Source organism: Bombina bombina, chromosome 3 (assembly GCF_027579735.1).
Source record: "Bombina bombina isolate aBomBom1 chromosome 3, aBomBom1.pri, whole genome shotgun sequence".
Taxonomy (NCBI): domain Eukaryota; kingdom Metazoa; phylum Chordata; class Amphibia; order Anura; family Bombinatoridae; genus Bombina; species Bombina bombina.
In genome coordinates, this window is record NC_069501.1 from 430,606,358 (window position 1) to 430,629,082 (window position 22,725).

Consider the following 22,725-nt stretch of genomic DNA (forward strand, 5'->3'; position numbering starts at 1 on the left):
AGATAAAATTATGCAATTTAAAAGACTTACTAATATAGTTCCATTATCAAAATGTGCACATTCTTTTTATATGCACACTTTGAAGCTCCGGCTCCTACTGAGCATGTGCAAAAGTATGCAGTATATACATATATGCTTTTTGTAATTGGCTGATGGCTGTCACATGATAAAGAGGGAGGGAAAATTGGATTAACGTTGACATTTGCCAAAAATTTTTATAGTGCTCATTTCAAAGTTAGTGCTCTTGCATTGTCTTCTATTGAGTATTTGTCAATTATTAAATTCCACTGTATTTATTGGTCAAATCATTTTTTAGTATACCTAATTAAACGGGTGGTAACAAAAACCCTGTATTGAAGTCTGTGAAGATATATATATTTATTTATTTTTTAAGTCGAAAACCAAAAAACACCCACCTTTCAGAGACAGCCCTGGCCTTTAGCAATGCTGCCGTGTAACAGATTGTTGCTGATTTTGGGAGACTGATATCTGAAGTAAAAGACAGCAAAATTCAGAGTTTTTAAGATAGTAGAAAAATTTCAAAATTATGTTATTTTACATGGTTTATTTAAATATAATACAATGCAATACAGAGTACCATCAATATGAATGGGAATAATAAACAAGCAATACACATATTCACATTTTATACTCTTTTTAATATATGGTCACATTTAAAAACCATGGCACCAAAAGCAGTTATCTTCCAGAAGTTATGTTATCTTCATAAAATGAAGCACTTAATTTGTCATCTGAGAAACCCAAAGAAGTGATTTAAATGAGAAACATTTGAAAACTGGCAGGCAACAGAACAAAACTTGCTTTTCTAATCGCAATTTCAATGAGTCACCTAATGTACCAACTTCTGTCAAACTGAACTTAAAAGTGATTGACTAAGCAATTTGAAAAATGTATGACTTTTGTAACTGATGAGTCATGTACTAGAACAGAGTTGTTCAGAGAGTTATGTATAAGCAGGTAGAATATTGTATAGAATATTGTATGATACCCAAGAAAGGGGGGAAAAAGTGACGCACTCAACTGAAAAAGAACAAAACCTGAAGAAACTTCTGCATTTTTCAAAGAGGCCAGTGCCACTCAATATGCAGTCTCTTTTAGTTCACTATGGGCAAGATTACAAGTCGCGCGTTATGAGTTTTCCGCACGTGATATGGTCTTTTCACAATCAATTTCCATTGCACAGCTATTACAAGTCTTGAAAATTGCAATTGCCTTTTACGCAACAATCCATTCCGCGCACTTCAAAAATACATTACAAAGTACATATACACTCATATTACCACTGTCTAATAAAAATTATTTTCAAAAAATATTGCACACAAAAGTTATAAGGGCTAAAAGATGGGAGATCTCAGGCGTTAGAGAAATAAAAAGCAGACACAGGGATTTTACATTAATTTTCAGAGATATTCGCAAATAGATCTCGAGATATCTAGACATATATATTTTCATATACATATCTTGCTATACATAGATATATCAGTCCATAAATCATCACATATATAGAGAAATATTTATTTATAAATAAATAGAACATATTCCATTACAAAAACATTTTCGCAATATTAAATATTCCCATTTTCATGTACACTTTTCGAGGAGAATATGTCACAGGCTTTACGCAACAGATTAGGGTTTTAGTGGGGGTTTTTTTCTATTTGTCTTCTCCATTGACTTCTATGGGGAATATGTGAACATGCACGCAATTTGGCTGTTTGGATTATGCAGCATAACACGCGTGCAAAATAAGTTATTTTGCAACTTGTAATACCTGCGCAACCCTAAATGTGAAAAAGCCATAATGCGTGGGGTGTTTTTGCAACTGATTTGCAGCGCGACTTGTAATCTTGCCATTTAACATTAGAGTGTAAATATTAGTTTTATTTGCACTGGGAAACAAAAAAATTTAGTTTGACTCACTTTATTGTTATATTCACTTTATTGCAGTGGTCTGGAACCAAACCCCCAATATCTCTGAGGTACGCCAGTATATACTTAATTTGAAGGTCCTTCCAAATGATATAATTTGCTTTCTGCTAATCTGGTTTTGCAATCTTTTTAGATGAATTTTGAGAATTGGATACCCTATTCCTTTATAATAAGTTTTCTTGCTGGACATACAACATATTTGAATATATGTTTTAAAATTATATTTAGAATGTTCGTTAGTATAAAATGTATATTCTAATATCTCTCATCTCATAATCACTTAAAGGGACATTAAACACAATTGTTTTCTTTTATGATTCAGAAAGAGCATGACTTTTTTTTTTTTTTAAATAATTTTTATTGAGATATAATGATAAACAATAATCAGCAAGAATCAAGGTCCAAACGTAGGCACAGACAGCAATAAAATGTAAGTAAAACATGGGGGAGATGAGAAGTATCGTCAACATTATACGTATTACATATACAGACATGAAAGCCATTGGGATGTAGAAAGACAACCTTCAATAATATTTATGACAATGCCTTATAAACAAATTAATAAACTCCCATGTAGCTTAAGTATATTCAACTCACTGACTGTGCTTAAAATATATAAAGGACTAACAAAAATTTATATGGAACTATTGTAGTATCTCTTATTTTTTAATATATAGGATTTCTTTACCCCTCTTCAAAAAAGAATGCACCTCCACAGCTGCAAAAGGCCACTCATGGGCCTATGGAGTCTATATGATATAGGGGAGGGCTATAATGCTAAATATGGTCACTCTTGGACCTTAGGATATTATTGAGAAGGGGGGGAGGACGTGTCTGGGTGGTGGACTATATAATAGCATTAACATTAAGCATCTAGGTAGGAAAGGATATCTCGTGGGCACATCATGAGGCTAACGGGGGGGGGGGGGGAATGAAAAGGCAGACAAACACTGAGCAACCTCACCTTACAAAAATGTAAAATTATAGGAAACATACAAGACCGTCAACGATACTGCACAATATTTATAAAAATAGAAATCTGAGTTATTGCCTAGCATATGTAAGTGACCTGCTGGCAATATGTGAGGAAGCAGATAATTCACATAGTATATAAGCCGACTAAACCAACTTGCTCAATAGTGAAGTGTTATAATGCCTTTGAGCATGGATTCAAGAATTGCAAAAAAATTCTATGCAAACTTGGGTATGTAAACCCTGCCTCCCAGGCGCGGGCCCTACACCCGGAAGGCCAGGGATATGTAAAAATTAGGAGCTGGAAAAATTCCAAATGATTATCTGTTATACCCCTCAAAACAATATATTAGTCCTCTTTAACACTTTGAGAGAGTGCAGAGAGGTAACTACAGAGAAGCTGAGTAACAAAAAGGCCTATGAATGGGCTAGTTTAATTAAATATACAACCCCACACCAGGCTCGTTATTAGGCTCCCTAAAAACTGTATGGACAGCTAACAAAAATTAAATTTCAAGTAAATATTAGAGGGACAACTGCCATGCTATAATAAGAATAAGGCAATAGGTTAACATAAAAAAGGTATAATGCTCTATAACCTTATATTTAGAGAAAACTAAAAATATACATGTATTTATTAACACCAGCCCTGAATTGCATTATAGTTAGAGGCTAATAGAGTAGTGAGGCTTTTAAACAATTTCTGCTGGTAGAGGGTCTCATTATTTAGGCGAGGTGTGTACTATAATAAAATAAAACAGGTCTGTTAATAGCGATATGCCTACACCTCCATCCCACCCCACAAAGTGCCAAACAATACAGAACATGTCAAAGAACTATTAGAATAAAAAATCTGCAAAGCTGCAACATTAAGAACTAACTCACAATTTGCCCACAATACAATAATAGCAATGCAAGTAATAAAAAAAAAAAGAAAAAAAAGAAATGATAATGGGAGCAAGAACTGTTAAACAAAGTCATGGACACCCCCAACCACAGCGATCAGCATAATAAAAGGTGAGCCTCTTAGTCAGCCGCATGGCTCTTATCAGAAAGAAAGTGTTAATTAGCCTATGCCAAAATGATTCTGGCTGCTTTAAAAATCGGGACATAGTACCTCAGTCACCAGGCTCCGGAGGGCAGCAGGGTCCAGCACAATGCCTCCGGACAAAAGAAACAACTCCATTGTCCTCAGTAGCCCATCGGATGGTAAGTCCCTTACAATTTGCCCTTGTCCATGAACTCCCGTCCCATGTCTCCAGGGCAGGTCATCGTAAGATGCTTTAGGGACACTAAGTTGGGGAACCATCGTCCCATTGTTGCTTCGTACTTACACTTGGCTGCGCAAGTTGGTCTCCCGGTATTGAACACTGCAAGAGGGAATCTGTTGCGCACTTTGTTTATCTGAAGTTGGTGCGGCGTCTTGTACCAGGAACTTCTTGGGACTCTGTGTTTGCAGATTTTTACTCTCCATAAGTCTCTGTTGCTCCTGCTGCCACACTATCAGCACTGTTCCTAAGTCTCTCTGTAAATCACGGAAGTGCTGAAACAGAGATGACCGGACCTTCAATTCCCAATTATCGATCGCCTCCATTACTTTTGGTCTGTCTTGCTCCATTTACACAATATCTGTTGCACCGACCAAGTCCCCAGCCAGGTCATCCAAAGAAGCAGGGCTTATTGCTGCATATAGTAGTGTTAGGATTGTTATAGATCCTAGTAGACCAGGAGAAGTGGCGTAGTCGTTGTACAGGCCGCAGTTCAAAATTCACAATTAGGGCTTCATTTTAAGATGTTTCATATAATATTGGTATCAAAAGACAGAGGAGTCTCTATACAAGGCTTTTTATGAGAAAATAGCTCTCAATGTCGCTGTTGGCTGAGGATATCCAGCAAATTAATTAAATAAAGTGAAGAGCTCCCATATTTTCCTCCTTACTCGGTTGCTGGCCAGACACGCCCCCCAAGCATGACATTTTAAACAACTTTCTATTTTGCTTCTATTATCTAATTTGCTTCATTCTTTTGATATCCTTTGTTGAAACGGATATCTAAATATAGGGAGGAGCTGATTGGTGGCTGCATATAGATGCCATGTGTTATTACCTCACCCATGGGCATTGCTATTTATTCAACAAAGGATACCTAAAGAATGAAGCAAATTAATAATAGAAATAAATTGGAATGTTGTTTAAAATTGTATTCTCTATCTGAATCATGAAAGTAAAATATGGGTTTCATGTCCCTTTAAAATATATAATTGTTATTATTACCATCAGTTATTTGTAGAGCACCAACAGATTAATTGTATTGGTTGTAAACATCAAGTACAGGGTATGTGCAGTATAGATGTTTTTTTCATCTTTACTGAGAAAAGCTTACCAGCACCAAATAAAATACCACCAGATTATTATTATCATCATTTATTTGTACAGCAACAACAGATTTTGCAGCACTGTAAGCTTTGGTATAATATACAAAGTTATCATTTAACCCCTTAACGACCAACGACGTATGGGGTACGTCCTGCAAAAAAATGCAGTTAATGACCAAGGATGTACCCCATACGTCGTTGGTCTTTGAAAGCAGTGGAAGCGATCCTGATAGCTTCCAGCTGCTTTCATGTTATTGCAGTGATGCCTCAATATTGAGGCATCCTGCAATAACTGTTTTTAGCCATCCGATGCAGAGAGAGCCACTCTGTGTCACTCTCTGCATCGGCTATCGATGGCCGTTATCGTTGGTGGGTGGGAGCTCATCCAGGGAGGCGGGTGGGCAGTCATTGGTGGAGGAGGGTGGAGGGATCTTGTGCGGGTGCGCGCGTGTGCACGGGCGCGCACGTGCACCAGAGCCGTGCACACGTGTGCACGGGCGCGCACGTGCACGTGAGATCCGTTTCAGCATCAATATGCTGTAGATCTGGAGGGTGGGAGAGAGGACTGGGGAGGGTGGGATTTTAACATCAAGGCATCTGGGAGAGGGTGGGGGGGTTGGATGTTGGGGGGGGCAGCTACACTACAGAAATATAGAACATATTTAATAAAATAAAAAAATTAAATGCATTATTATTTTTCAAACTGGGTACTGCCAGTACCCAATATGCTGCACAATAAAGGCAGAGGGGGGGGGGGGGGTTAAAGAGCTGTTTGGGGGGGGATCAGGGAGGTTGGGGGCTAAGGGGGGGTCCTACAAAGCAGAAGAATTTCTTTTTTTTTTTTTTTTTTTTTTTAAAAAACCTAAAACCCCCCAAAAAAACATAATTTATGTAAGAACTTACCTGATAAATTCATTTCTTTCATATTAGCAAGAGTCCATGAGCTAGTGACGTATGGGATATACATTCCTACCAGGAGGGGCAAAGTTTCCCAAACCTCAAAATGCCTATAAATACACCCCTCACCACACCCACAAATCAGTTTAAAGCATAGCCAAGAAGTGGGGTGATAAGAAAAAAGTGCGAAAGCATATAAAAGGAATTGGAATAATTGTGCTTTATACAAAAAAATCATAACCACCACAAAAAGGGTGGGCCTCATGGACTCTTGCTAATATGAAAGAAATTAATTTATCAGGTAAGTTCTTACATAAATTATGTTTTCTTTCATGTACTTAGCAAGAGTCCATGAGCTAGTGACGTATGGGATAATGACTACCCAAGATGTGGATCTTCCACGCAAGAGTCACTAGAGAGGGAGGGATAAAATAAAGACAGCCAATTCCGCTGAAAATAATCCACACCCAAAACAAAGTTTAAATCTTATAATGAAAAAAACTGAAATTATAAGCAGAAGAATCAAACTGAAACAGCTGCCTGAAGTACTTTTCTACCAAAAACTGCTTCAGAAGAAGAAAACACATCAAAATGGTAGAATTTAGTAAAAGTATGCAAAGAAGACCAAGTTGCTGCTTTGCAAATCTGATCAACCGAAGCTTCATTCCTAAACGCCCAGGAAGTAGAAACTGACCTAGTAGAATGAGCTGTAATCCTGTGAGGCGGAGTTTTACCGACTCGACATAAGCATGATGAATTAAAGATTTCAACCAAGATGCTAAAGAAATGGCAGAAGCCTTCTGACCTTTCCTAGAACCGGAAAAGATAACAAATAGACTAGAAGTCTTTCGGAAATTCTTAGTAGCTTCAACATAATATTTCAAAGCTCTAACTACATCCAAAGAATGCAATGATTTCTCCTTAGAATTCTTAGGATTAGGACATAATGAAGGAACCACAATTTCTCTACTAATGTTGTTAGAATTCACAACACCGCCTTATCCTGATGAAAAATCAGAAAAGGAGACTCACAAGAAAGAGCAGATAATTCAGAAACTCTTCTGGCAGAAGAGATGGCCAAAAGGAACAAAACTTTCCAAGAAAGTAATTTAATGTCCAAAGAATGCATAGGTTCAAACGGAGGAGCTTCAAGAGCCCCCAGAACCAAATTCAAACTCCAAGGAGGAGAAATTGACTTAATGACAGGTTTTATACGAACCAAAGCTTGTACAAAACAATGAATATCAGGAAGATTAGCAATCTTTCTGTGAAAAAGAACAGAAAGAGCAGAGATTTGTCCTTTCAAGGAACTTGCAGACAAACCTTTATCCAAACCATCCTGAAGAAACTGTAAAATTCTCGGAATTCTAAAAGAATGCCAGGAAAAATGATGAGAAAGACACCAAGAAATATAAGTCTTCCAGACTCTATATCTCCCTAGATACGGATTTACGAGCCTGTAACATAGTATTAATCACAGAGTCAGAGAAACCTCTTTGACTAAGAATCAAGCGTTCAATCTCCATACCTTTAAATTTAAGGATTTGAGATCCTGATGGAAAAAAAGACCTTGTGACAGAAGGTCTGGTCTTAACGGAAGAGTCCACGGTTGGCAAGAGGCCATCCGGACAAGATCCGCATACCAAAACCTGTGAGGCCATGCTGGAGCCACCAGCAGAACAAACGAGCATTCCTTCAGAATCTTGGAGATTACTCTTGGAAGAAGAACTAGAGGCGGAAAGATATAGGCAGGATGATACTTCCAAGGAAGTGACAACACATCCACTGCTTCCGCTTGAGGATCCCTGGATCTGGAAAGATACCTGGGAAGTTTCTTGTTTAGATGAGAAGCCATCAGATCTATTTCTGGAAGACCCCACATTTGAACAATCTGAAGAAATACCTCTGGGTGAAGAGACCATTCGCCCGGATGTAACGTTTGGCGACTGAGATAATCCGCTTTCCAATTGTCTATACCTGGGATATGAACCGCAGAAACTAGACAGGAGCTGGATTCCGCCCATACCAGAATTCGAGATACTTCTTTCATGGCCAGAGGACTGTGAGTCCCTCCTTGATGATTGATGTATGCCACAGTTGTGACATTGTCTGTCTGAAAACAAATGAACGATTCTCTCTTTAGAAGAGGCCAAGACTGAAGAGCTCTGAAAATTGCACGGAGTTCAAAATATTGATCGGTAATCTCACCTCCTGAGATTCCCAAACCCCTTGTGCTGTCAGAGACCCCCAAACAGCTCCCCAACCTGTCAGACTTGCATCTGTTGAAATTACAGTCCAGGTCGGAAGAACAAAAGAAGCCCCCTGAACTAAACGATGGTGATCTGTCCACCACGTCAGAGAGTGTCGTACAAACAGTTTTAAAGATATTAATTGAGATATCTTTGTGTAATCCCTGCACCACTGGTTCAGCATACAGAGCTGAAGAGGTCGCATGTGAAAACGAGCAAAGGGGATCGCATCCGATGCAGCAGTCATAAGACCTAGAATTTCCATGCATAAGGCTACCGAAGGGAATGATTGTGATTGAAGGATTCGACAAGCTGAGATCAATTTTAGACGTCTCTTGTCTGTCAGAGACAGAGTCATGGACACTGAATCTATCTGGAAACCTAAAAAGGTAACCCTTGTTTGAGGAATCAATGAACTTTTCGGTAAATTTATCCTCCAACCATGATCTTGAAGAAACAACACAAGTCGATTCGTATGAGATTCTGCTAAATGTGAAGACTGAGCAAGTACCAAGATATCGTCCAAATAAGGAAATACCACAATACCCTGTTCTCTGATTACAGACAGAAGGGCACCGAGAACCTTTGTAAAAATCCTTGGAGCTGTTGCTAGGCCAAACGGCAGAGCCACAAACTGGTAATGCTTGTCTAGGAAAGAGAATCTCAGAAACTGATAGTGATCTGGATGAATCGGAATATACAGATATGCATCCTGTAAATCTATTGTGGACATATAATGCCCTTGCTGAACAAAAGGCAGAATAGTCCTTATAGTTACCATTTTGAATGTTGGTATCCTTACATAACGATTCAATATTTTTAGATCCAGAACTGGTCTGAAGGAATTCTCCTTCTTTGGTACAATGAAGAGATTTGAATAAAACCCCAGCCCCTGTTCCAGAACTGGAACTGGCATAATTACTCCAGCCAACTCTAGATCTGAAACACATTTCAGAAATGCTTGAGTCTTTGCTGGATTTACTGGGACACAGGAAATAAAAAATCTCTTTGCAGGAGGCCTTATCTTGAAGCCAATTCTGTACCCTTCTGAAACAATGTTTTGAATCCAAAGATTGTAAATTGAATTGATCCAAATTTGTTTGAAAAAACGTAATCTGCCCCCTACCAGCTGAGCTGGAATGAGAGCCGCACCTTCATGTGGACTTGGGAGCTGGTTTTGGTTTTCTAAAAGGCTTGGACTTATTCCAGACTGGAGATGGTTTCCAAACTGATACCGCTCCTGAGGGCGAAGGATCAGGCTTTTGTTCCTTATTGTGACGAAAGGAACGAAAACGATTATTAGACCTAAATTTACCTTTAGATTTTTTATCCTGTGGTAAAAAAGTTCCTTTCCCTCCAGTAACAGTTGAGATAATAGAATCCAACTGAGAACCAAATAATTTATTACCCTGGAAAGAAAGGGAAAGCAAAGTTGACTTAGAAGACATATCAGCATTCCAAGTTTTAAGCCATAAAGCTCTTCTAGCTAAAATAGCTAGAGACATATACCTGACATCAACTCTAATGATATCAAAGATGGCATCACAAATAAAGTTATTAGCATGTTGAAGAAGATAAACAATGCTATGAGAGTTATGATCTGTTACTTGTCGCGCTAAAGCTTCTAACCAAAAAGTTGAAGCTGCAGCAACATCCGCTAAAGATATAGCAGGTCTAAGAAGATTACCTGAACATAAGTAAGCTTTTCTTAGAAAGGATTCAATCTTCCTATCTAAAGGATCCTTAAAGGAAGTACTATCTGCCGTAGGAATAGTAGTACGTTTAGCAAGAGTAGAGACAGCCCCATCAACCTTAGGGATTTTGTCCCAAAATTCTAATCTGTCTGATGGCACAGGATATAATTGCTTAAAACGTTTAGAAGGAGTAAATGAATTACCCAAATTATTCCATTCCCTGGAGATTACTTCAGAAATAGCATCAGGGACAGGAAAAACTTCTGGAATAACTACAGGAGATTTAAAAACCTTATTTAAACGTTTAGATTTAGTATCAAGAGGACCAGAATCCTCTATTTCTAAAGCAATTAAAACCTCTTTAAGTAAAGAACGAATAAATTCCATTTTGAATAAATATGAAGATTTATCAGCATCAACCTCTGAGACAGAATCCTCTGAACCAGAGGAACCACTATCAGAATCAGAATGATGATGTTCATTTAAAAATTCATCTGAAAAATGAGAAGTTTTAAAAGACCTTTTACGTTTACTAGAAGGGGGAATAACAGACATAGCCTTCTTAATAGATTTAGAAACAAAATCTCTTATGTTAACAGGAACACTCTGAGTATTAGATGTTGATGGAACCACAACAGGTAATGTAACATTACTAAAGGAAATATTATCTGCATTAGGAGATAATATGCCATAGGAGGCAAAGTTTGTAAAACTGATTTGTGGGTGTGGTGAGGGGTGTATTTATAGGCATTTTGAGGTTTGGGAAACTTTGCCCCTCCTGGTAGGAATGTATATCCCATACGTCACTAGCTCATGGACTCTTGCTAATTACATGAAAGAAACTTTTATTTTAGTACTGGCAGACTTTCTGCCAGTACTTAAGATGGCGGGGACAATTGTGGGATGGGGGAGGGAAGGGAGCTGTTTGGGAGGGATCAGGGGGTGGGATGTGTCTAGTGGGAGGCTGATCTCTACACTAAAGCTAAAATTAACCCTGCAAGCTCCCTACAAGCTACCTAATTAACTCCTTCACTGCTAGACATAATATACGTGTGATGCGCAGCGGCATTTAGCGACCTTCTAACTACTAAAAAGCAACGCCAAAGCCATATATGTCTGCTATTTCTGAACAAAGGGGATCCCAGAGAAGCATTTACAACAATTTGTGCCATAATTGCACAAGCTGTTTATAAATAATTTCAGTGAGAAACCTAAAATTGTGAAATATTTAAAGTTTTTTTTAATTTGAATGCATTTGGCGGTGAAATGGTGGCATGAAATATACCAAAATGGGCCTAGATCAATACTTGGGGTTGTTTACTACAATACACTAAAGCTAAAATTAACCCTACAAGCTCCCTACATGCTCCCTAATTAACCCCTTCACTGCTGCGCATAATACACGTGTGGTGCGCAGTGGCATTTAGCGGCCTTCAAATTACCAAATAGCAACGTAAAAGCCATATATGTCTGCTATTTCTGAACAAAGGGGATCCCAGGGAAGCATTTAAAACCATTTGTGCAATAATTGCACAAGCTGTTTGTAAATAATTTCAGTGAGAAACCTAAAGTTTGTGAAAAAATGAACATTTTTTTTTTATTTGATCGCAATTGGCGGTGAAATGGTGGCATGAAATATACCAAAATGGGCCTAGATCAATACTTTGGGATGTCTTCTAAATATATATATATATATATATATATACACATGTCAAGGGATATTCAGGGATTCCTGAAAGATATCAGTGTCCCAATGTAACTAGCGCTCATTTTGAAAAAAAGTGGTTTGGAAATAGCAAAGTGCTACTTTTATTTAGTGCCCTATAACTTGCAAAAAAAGCAAAGAACATGTAAACATTGGGTATTTCTAAACCCAGGACAAAATTTAGAAACTATTTAGCATGGGTGTTTTTTGGTGGTTGTAGATGTGCAACAGATTTTGGGGGTCAAAGTTTGAAAAAATTGTTTTTTTTCCTCTTATTTTATAATTTTTTTAATAGTAAATTATAAGATATGATGAAAATAATGGTATCTTTAGAAAGTCCATTTAATGGCGAGAAAAACGGTATATAATATGTGTGGGTACAGTAAATGAGTAAGAGGAAAATTACAGCTAAACACAAACACCGCAGAAATGTAAAAATAGCCTTGGTCCCAAACGGTCAACAAATGGAAAAGTGCTCTGGTCACTAAGGGGTTAAAAAAGGGACATCAAACCCAATTTTTTTCTGCCATGATTTAGTTAGAGAATACAATTTAACCCCTTAATGACCGCAGCACTTTTCCATTTTCTGTCCGTTTGGGACCAAGGCTATTTTTACATTTCTGCTGTGTTTGTGTTTAGCTGTAATTTTCCTCTTACTCATTTACTGTACCCACACATATTATATACCGTTTTTCTCGCCATTAAGTGGACTTTCTAAAGATACCATTATTTTCATCATATCTTATAATTTACTATAAAAAAAATTATATAATATGAGGAAAAAATGGAAAAAAACACACTTTTTCTAACTTTGACCCCCAAAATCTGTTACACATCTACAACCACCAAAAAACACCAATGCTAAATAGTTTCTAAATTTTGTCCTGAGTTTAGAAATACCCAATGTTTACAGGTTCTTTGCTTTTGTTGCAAGTTATAGGGCCATAAATACAAGTAGCACTTTGCTATTTCCAAACCCCTTTTTTTTTTTCAAAATTAGCGCTAGTTACATTGGAACACTGATATCTTTCAGGAATCCCTGAATATCCCTTGACATGTATATATATTTTTTTAGAAGACACCCCAAAGTATTGATCTAGGCCCATTTTGGTATATTTCATGCCACCATTTCACCGCCAAATGCAATCAAATAAAGAAAATCGTTCACTTTTTCACAATTTTTTTCACAAACTTAAAGGGACAGTCTACACCAGAATTGTTATTTTTTTTAAAAGATAGATAATACCTTGTTTACCCATTCCCTAGTTTTGCATAACCAACACAGTTATATTTATATATGTTTTACCTCTGTGATTATCTTGTATCTAAGCCTCTGCAGACTGCCCCTTTATTTCAGTTCTTTTGACATACTTGCAGTTTAGCCAATCAGTGATGGCTTCCAGGTAACTTCACGTGCACGAGCACAGTGTTATCTATATGAAAAACATGAACTAACACCCTCTAGTGGTGAAAAATCTGCTAAAATGCATTCTTAAGAGGCGGCCTTCAAGGTCTAAGAAATTAGCATATGAACCTCCTAGGTTAAGCTTTCAACTAAGAATACCAAGAGAACAAAGAAAAATTGGTGATAAAAGTAAATTGGAAAATTGTTTAACCCCTTAATGACCGCAGCACTTTTCCATTTTCTGTCCGTTTGGGACCAAGGCTATTTTTACATTTTTGCGGTGTTTGTGTTTAGCTGTAATTTTCCTCTTACTCATTTACTGTACCCACACATATTATATACCGTTTTTCTCGCCATTAAATGGACTTTCAAAAGATACCATTATTTTCATCATATCTTATAATTTACTATAAAAAAAATTATAAAATATGAGGAAAAATTGAAAAAAAAAAACACTTTTTCTAACTTTGACCCCCAAAATCTGTTACACATCTACAACCACCAAAAAACACCTATGCTAAATAGTTTCTAAATTTTGTCCTGAGTTTAGAAATACCCAATGTTTACATCTTCTTTGCTTTTTTTGTAAGTTATAGGGCCATAAATACAAGTAGCACTTTGCTATTTGCAAACCACTTTTTTTTCAAAATTAGCGCTAGTTACATTAGAACACTAATATCTTTCAGGAATCCCTGAATATCCATTGACATGTATATATTTTTTTTTAGTAGACAACCCAAAGTATTGATCTAGGCCAAATTTGGTATATTTCATGCCACCATTTCACCGCCAAATGCGATCAAATAAAAAAAATCGTTCACTTTTTCACAATTTTTTTCACAAACTTTAGGTTTCTCACTGAAATTATTTACAAATAGTTTGTGCAATTATGGCACAAATGGTTGTAAATTCTTCTCTGTGATCCCCTTTGTTCAGAAATAGCAGACTTATATGGCTTTGGTGTTGCTTTTTGGTAATTAGAATGCCACTAAATGCCACTGCGCACCACACGTGTATTATGCCCAGCAGTGAAGGGGTTAATTAGGGAGCATGTAGGGAGCTTGTAGGGTTAATTTTAGCTTTAGTGTAGTGTAGTAGACAACCCCAAGTATTGATCTAGGCCCATTTTGGTATATTTCATGCCACCATTTCACCGCCAAATGCGATCAAATTAAAAAAAACGTAAAATTTTTCACAATTTTAGGTTTCTCACTGAAATCATTTACAAACAGCTTGTGCAATTATGGCACAAATGGTTGTAAATGCTTCTCTGGGATCCCCTTTGTTCAGAAATAGCAGACATATATGGCTTTGGCGTTGCTTTTTGGTATTTAGAAGGCCGCTAAATGCCGCTGCGCATCACACGTGTATTATGGCTAGCAGTGAAGGGGTTAATTAGGTAGCTTGTAGGGAGCTTGCAGGGTTAATATTAGATTTAGTGTAGAGCTCAGCCTCCCACCTGAAACATCAGACCCCCTGATCCCTCCCAAACAGCTCTCTTCCCTCCCCCACCCCACAATTGTCCCCGCCATCTTAAGTACTGGCAGAAAGTCTGCCAGTACTAAAATAAAAGCTATATATATATTTTTTTAATGATTTTTTAAGCATGTTGTGTACTATCCCCCCTTAGCCCCCAACCTCACTGATCCCCCCCCCCAAACAGCTCTATCCCCTCCCACTCTAACTTAATGGGCGCCATCTTGGGTACTGGCAGCTGTCTGCCAGTACCCAGTTTAGAAGAAAAAATTGTTTGTTTTTTTAATTTGTTGAAAGTTTAGCTTCCCCACACACAAACCAACCCCCCCCCCACCCCTCCACGATCGCTTTTTGTGCTTTTGCACAAACAAGATTAGGCAGATTTTATTAAAAGATTTTCCGTAGTGTAGCGGTTCCCACCCGCTCCCGCCCCGTGCACGCGCCCCGCCCGCCACCCTCCGTGCACGCGCGCGCGCCCGTGCGCGCCCCCCGCCCCCGATCCCGCCCCCCGTGACGTCACGCGCAACACCGATGGCCGCCCCACCCGCCTCCCAATTCGGCTCCCACCCACCAACGATACCGGCCATCGATGTCCGGTGCAGAGAGGGCCACAGAGTGGCTCTCTCTGCATCGGATGGCCATGTGAGGTTATTGCAGGATGCCTCCATATCGAGGCATCACTGCAATAACCGGAAAGCAGCTGGAAGCGAGCAGGATCGCTTCCAGCTGCTTTCCACACCGAGGACGTGCAGGGTACGTCCTCAGGCGTTAACTGCCTTTTTTTTGAGGACGCACCCTGCACGTCCTCGGTCATTAAGGGGTTAAACAATATTCAAATTTACATGTATTATCTATTTGCTTCATTCTTTAGATTTCCTTTGTTGAAAAAATAGCAATGCACATGGGTGAGCCAATCACACAAGGCATTTATGGGCTGCCACCAATCAGCAGCTACTGATTCTATTTAGATATGCTTTTCAAGGACATCAAGAGAATGAATCAAATTAGATAATGGAAGCAAGTTGGAAAGTTGTTTAAAATTGCATGTTCTTTCTAATTTATTAAAGCAAAAATTGGATTTCATGTCCCTTTAAGGTGCAAATTATGCTCCAGATGTGTGGGTAGAGGGCCCTGCCAAGAAGTTGACAACTGCTTTAGATCACATCTACAGGACAGCTGGACTTGTACGCTTACATGCTATGGGGTGCAAGGGACTGACAAAAGAAGGGGATAATAAAGGTAAGTGTACATTGTATAAATCCCTAAACAGTAGAGCATTCACGGAATGCCTGAAACACCAGATAAGGCTAATCATTTTATACATCAATAAATATATTATAGTTAACACATTATTAAATGTTTCACAAGGATAAAAGCATTAGAGACATCGTACCTTCCTTCACATACTCTGATATCAGTAAAATGGTTGCTAAACTATGCTGGCTGAGTACTTTGCCAAAAAGGTTTTTACATATGAAACAGGAATCATACTGATAAAACCAAAAGAATAACAAATGGGTACAAGCCAAAGAATATTAGTAGTTAAATGAAAGGTCTGACTATGTGATTTATGTTATCTATATACATGGAAACACATTAAAGGGCCATGATTCACATATAGAGTGTTTTTTAAAGCCACTTTTAAAAAGGACCATTAAAGGGACATTCCAGCTAAAATTGGAATCCATATGAATGCATTTCAATTTTGAATAGAAGCATGTTTGTAATATACATGTATTAGCAAAATTGCTTCTAATAAAAGCTATAGCTGTTTCAAATGTCATTGTACCCTGTTTGACCTAAGTCTAACATTCTTCCTCATACTACGGTTCCCAATGTTAGTTCTGACAGCTAAGAGTGCAGCCAGAGGCAGAAGGCATCTGCCTTCATATGGTAAGGAAGAACTGATCATTTTCCCTTTACCATATGACGTCAGATCACTGGTGGTGTGGAAGGGTCAGGAGGGAGGCGGGTGGGCAGCCCATTGCTGGAAGTTGGAGCAAGGAAAATTAAAAATAAATAAATAAATAATATAATTCATTAATTAAAAAAAAAAAATCTCTAAAAACCTTATACTGGGAGAATATCTGCCATTGCCGAAGATGGTGGTGAGTGTGGGAGGAGCTGTTTGGGAGGGATCAGGTTGGGATTAGGGAGGTGGGAGAGTAATACCTACATTTTAATACTATTACCCTTACTAGCTAATTAACCAATTCACTGCCGGTAATTTCAAAAGTGTGGTGCATGTCTGATATTTCTGAACAAAGGGGATTCCAGAGAACCTTTAACAACCATTTGTCTTATGACTGCACTAGTTGTGTATAAATAGTTTGAGTTATAAAACCCAAAGTTTGTGAAAAATTTATGATTTTTTTTTTTTTAATATGGTCGAATTTGGCTGTGAAACAGCGACATGAAAAATACCAAAATGGGCACAGACCAATACCTTGGGTTGTCTACAAAAATATATATATAGTTTTTATAGGTAAATAAAAATAAAACAAGGCTCTGCTTCTGTTTAAATTGAGCGATTGCGAAAATACTAAAAATTCTCTGGTAGTTTTCTCTGAAATTCACGGTCCTGAAGGGGTTAAACAGATGAACTGCATATTTGACAAATGCATAATAAAAAAAGACAATGCACTAACACTTAGGGACCTATGATCTAAAGCTCTTCACTCAGACGAGATGATCTAAAAATTCTCGTCAGTACACCAAGGTTCATCAAAGAATTTTAGAAATGTAAATTTTAGCTCAAGAGCTGTTTATCCCGTTAAGGGGGGCTCTGTGTGTGAAGGAGAGATTCCTACATTACAATACAAGGTCTAAAAAATAAGCCCCAGGTTTTGCGTGATTTCATCGGGCCCTGGATTTTTTTAAATAAATAATGGAGAAAGATTTTACCACAAAAAATTCTCAGTAACCACATCCCATTGAACAGGGACAATTAAAAGGGACACTAAACCCAAAAACAATTATTTCATGATTTAATTAGAGAATACAATTTTAAACAACATTCCAATTTACATCTATTATCTAATTTGCTTCATTCTTTAGATATCATTTACTGAAGAAACAGCAATGCCCATGGGTGAACCAATCACACAAGGCATCTATGTGCAGCAACCAATCAGCAGCTACTGAGCCTATCTAGATATGCTTTTCAGCAAAGTATATCCAGAGAATGATGCAAATTAGAGAATAGAAGTAAATTAGAAAGTTGTTTAAAATTGCATGCTCTTTCTAAATCATGAAAGAAAAAATTTAAGTTTCATATCCCTTTAAGCATCAAATCCAAATGCTTGTCTCAGGACTAGCAAGAGAGCACAGTTAGCTTTTTTTTCCCTCATCAGTTTAAGGAGTTTTAACACAAAATGTCCCTTCAAATATTTGTATATTTCAAACCTCACAGAAATAACAATAAAATATGTAAAATTATGGCAAACTCTTTTGAGGTCACAACAATGTGTGTGCACTGATCATGTTGATTGGCCGTTCTTTTTCTTTTTTCACCATACAGATGAAAGTAAGAGGAGGAGCTGCACGGTATCTGCTCACAGAACAGCTATTTTGGGGAGTTGATCTTAGTTTTAAAAAGAGGGAAAATATAGGTATACAACATTATTTTTTTTCTCACAGGTGCATCAGGGATACATTAAAGTGTTTCTTTTAATGGAAGCAATCAGCCAGTATCAAGAACATATAAATTAGCATGATGCATCAGATATTTTCATACATAACTTGTTAAACCAATACAAGTGTTTTTCTTAAAAGGGACACAAAACCCAATTTATTTTTTTCTTTCATGATTCAGATAGAGCAGGCAATTTTAAGCAACTTTCTAATTTACTTCTATCATCAATTTTCTTTGTTCTCTTCCTCTCTTTATTTGAAAAATCAGGAATGTAAGGATACATTTATCTACCAATCAGCAGGCACTACCAAGGTGCTGAACCAAAAATGGGCCGGCTCCTATGCTTACATTCCTGCTTTTTCAAATAAAGATAGCAAGAGAACAAAGAAAAATTGATAATTGGAGTAAATTAGAAAGTTGCTTAAAATTGCATGCTCTATCTAAATCATGAAAAAAAATTGGGTTTGTGTCCCTTTAAATATATTTTATATAATAACATATGACAAAGTCTATGAAGAGGAGCAAAATGTGGATGATTTGCTTGCGTTGTCGTGGGTAGAACTTACCATCGTATTTTGCCAACAATGCCTGCGCATCTGCATACGCCTGTAATTCCAGCAAAGCTTCCAGCAAGTTTTCATGGATATTTACCATGCTGAGAAGAGGAAACTCTTTCATTAACTGCAAGTAAATATATCAATTAGTTAAAACAAATATGTCATTACATTCTCATTCACATGCAATTATTCAGTTTTTCCAAAGTGTTCAGACAAGTGGGAGCTAATTAGAGTAGTTTTCAGTCTGATTAGTAATTGCATAGTTTCAGTTTATTCATATTATCCTTCGTCATTATTAATTGGTAGTTTTCATATATCACTTTTCAATATGACACTCAATCAGGCCTGTAATGTATTATACATATAAATTGTTTTACATCCAATATTGCTTTTAAGCACACCGCTGCAATATAATATTACCGTAGCATATGGTAAACTTTTATAAATAAGCTGACTTGTCAGAGTTTCTGTAATCTCTTTTTGTGCTTATAAAGGGCATCTACAATTTCTTAAATCACTTTAATTGTATGGTAGACATTCTATTTCTAAAATTAAAATCTTAGCAATACCTTTACACTCCATATAGCAGACGCAATATTGACGTAGATGCAATATTAGTCATAGGAAAACTGAAAAAACGGAAAACTGTTTTTTTCCAGTTGTCATCAAGTAGAATTCTGAAGAATAGCAGTTTCGTAGCACAAAATGTTTGATAATTGAAAGGAACATTAAACTGTAAAAAAATGCTAGATATAATGATGTATTCAGAGAAAAGATACACTATATGTATATATATATATATATATATATGAAAAGAAATGAACAATATCTGCGCTCAGGAATATGTAGCTGGACAATAAGTGAAATACCTGGATACCCGTACAGACTGTTGTATTGATGGATATTATTACATACACATATTAGTATACAGTGAGGGTAAAGTTATATATTTCTTCAAAGAATATATTATATATATATATATATATATATATATATATATATATATATATATATATATATATGTTTGTCTCACACCACCGGTATCACCAAGATATAGGACCAGTCCAGCGTATCTCTTGTAAATATTGTAGGTAGTTAGTAGCACAGTCACTTAATGACAATCCTTCTAACAGTTCCCCAAGTGCCTGAAAATTCTCTGCTGCTTCTTCTGGTAATGAGAGGGACCTCTTGAGCAAGTGGATCCTCCCAGTGTTTTTTCTGAAATAACAAAGGGTAGAGAAGCGCACAAGAGGGGCACTCCTAGTGAAGCCTGTTTACATCAGTAGGTAAATGAATAAAATAGCAGTAGAACCACTCACGTGATTTGACCTCACTCGATATGAGGTATAGATCAGACACGGGTTATAGTTGATCTCTCTTTCTGCTCACCACCTTCCGCTTCTTTTTGGCTGTAGGAATCTTGTCACTGTATTTCCCAGTTGTAGCTGTGGATTATTATTCCTTTTCCACAATGGGGACCAAAGGGGTATGTAGAAGCAGAAAGGGACTGGATTCGTAAAGTGTATTTAAAAATATCACATTTATTAATACATGTATTTATACATAGACCATTAAAAGTACATAGAAGATCCAATACAGTCAAAACGTTTGACTATAAAACATTAAAATGCATATATATGCAGCACGAACGAATAGGGCAATAGTGTGCAATTGTACCTCACAATACCCTTCGTTATTTAGCTGCTGCGTGTATCACAAATAATGGAAAAAGAGTACAAGCCCACTCCACACCGGTCACCAAACAGACACGAAGAAACCAATCGTGTTGCGAAACGCGTAAGGCTCCGCCCCCCGCCACACGTAGTGCCAGATACTTCCTGATCACCGGCTCCTTGTAGCACGCTATATCGCACACAAACTGTGTGATCGTGTCTGTTTGGTGACCGGTGTGGAGTGGGCTTGTACTCTTTTTCCATTATTTGTGATACACGCAGCAGCTAAATAACGAAGGGTATTGTGAGGTACAATTGCACACTATTGCCCTATTCGTTCGTGCTGCATATATATGCATTTTAATGTTTTATAGTCAAACGTTTTGACTGTATTGGATCTTCTATGTACTTTTAATGGTCTATGTATAAATACATGTATTAATAAATGTGATATTTTTAAATACACTTTACGAATCCAGTCCCTTTCTGCTTCTACATACCCCTTTGGTCCCCATTGTGGAAAAGGAATAATAATCCACAGCTACAACTGGGAAATACAGTGACAAGATTCCTACAGCCAAAAAGAAGCGGAAGGTGGTGAGCAGAAAGAGAGATCAACTATAACCCGTGTCTGATCTATACCTCATATCGAGTGAGGTCAAATCACGTGAGTGGTTCTACTGCTATTTTATTCATTTACCTACTGATGTAAACAGGCTTCACTAGGAGTGCCCCTCTTGTGCGCTTCTCTACCCTTTGTTATTACATATATATATATATATATATATATATATATATATATATTATATATATATATATATATATATATATATAACATAATTTATTTAAGAAATTACCTGATAAATTCATTTCTTTCATATTAGCAAGAGTCCATGAGCTTGTGACATATGGGATATACAATCCTACCAGGAGGGGCAAAGTTTCCCAAACCTCAAAATGCCTATAAATACACCCCTCACCACACCCACAATTCAGTTTAACGAATAGCCAAGCAGTGGGGTGATAAAGAAAGGAGTAGAAAGCATCAACAAAGGAAATTTGGAAATAATTGTGCTTTATACAAAAAATCATAACCACCATAAAAAAGGGTGGGCCTCATGGACTCTTGCCAATATGAAAGAAATTAATTTATCAGGTAAGTTCTTACATAAATTATGTTTTCTTTCATGTAATTGGCAAGAGTCCATGAGCTAGTGACATATGGGATATCAATACCCAAGATGTGGATCTCCACTCAAGAGTCACTAGAGAGGGAGGGAATAAAATAAAAACAGCCATATTCTGTTGAAAAAATTAGTCCACAACCCAAAAAAATAAGTTTATTTTCATTTTTGAAAGAAAAAAACTTAAAACAAAAGCAGAAGGAAATACATCAAAACGGTAGAATTTAGTAAATGTATGCAAAGAGGACCAAGTCGCTGCTTTGCAAATCTGATCAACTGAAGCTTCATTCTTAAAAGCCCACGAAGTGGAGACTGATCTAGTAGAATAAGCTGTAATTCTCTGAGGCGGGGCTTGACCCGACTCCAAATAAGCTTGATGAATAAAAAGCTTTAACCAAGAGGCCAAGGAAATAGCAGAGGCCTTCTGACCTTTCCTAGGATCAGAAAATAAAAACAAATAGACTAGAAGTCTTCCTGAAATCTTTAGTAGCTTCAACATAATATTTCAAAGCTCTCACCACATCCAAAGAATGTAAGGATCTTTCTAAAGGATTCTTAGGAATAGGACACAAGGAAGGGACAGCAATTTCTCTACTAATGTTGTTAGAATTCACAACCTTAGGTAAAAATTCAAATGAAGCCCGCAAAACCGCCTTATCCTGATGAGAAATCAGAAAAGGAGATTCACAAGAAAGAGCAGATAGCTCAGAAACTCTTCTAGCAGAAGAGATAGCCAAAAGGAACAACACTTTCCAAGAAAGTAGTTTAATGTCCAAAGAATGCATAGGCTCAAATGGAGGAGCCTGTAATCAAGGAAATTGATTTAATGACAGGCTTAAAACGAACTAAAGCCTGTACAAAACAGTGTATATCAGGAAGTATAGCAATCTTTCTGTGAAATAAAACAGAAAGAGCGGAGATTTGTCCTTTCAAGGAACTTGCAGACAAACCCTTA

The 22,725-nt window shown here is 37.2% G+C and overlaps 1 protein-coding gene across 2 annotated transcripts in view; it reads right to left on the reverse strand.

The window, feature by feature from the left end:
• Nucleotides 1-22,725, reverse strand: part of LOC128653397 (suppressor of tumorigenicity 7 protein homolog) — a 400,896-nt gene that overhangs the window by 239,759 nt on the left and 138,412 nt on the right. For both annotated transcript variants that reach the window (XM_053706647.1, XM_053706648.1), the window contains exons 9-10: nt 18,923-19,037; nt 417-489 (exon numbers count right to left, since the gene is read on the reverse strand). In XM_053706647.1, coding sequence (XP_053562622.1) covers nt 417-489; nt 18,923-19,037 — 188 coding nt within the window. The remainder of the gene's footprint in view (nt 1-416; nt 490-18,922; nt 19,038-22,725) is intronic.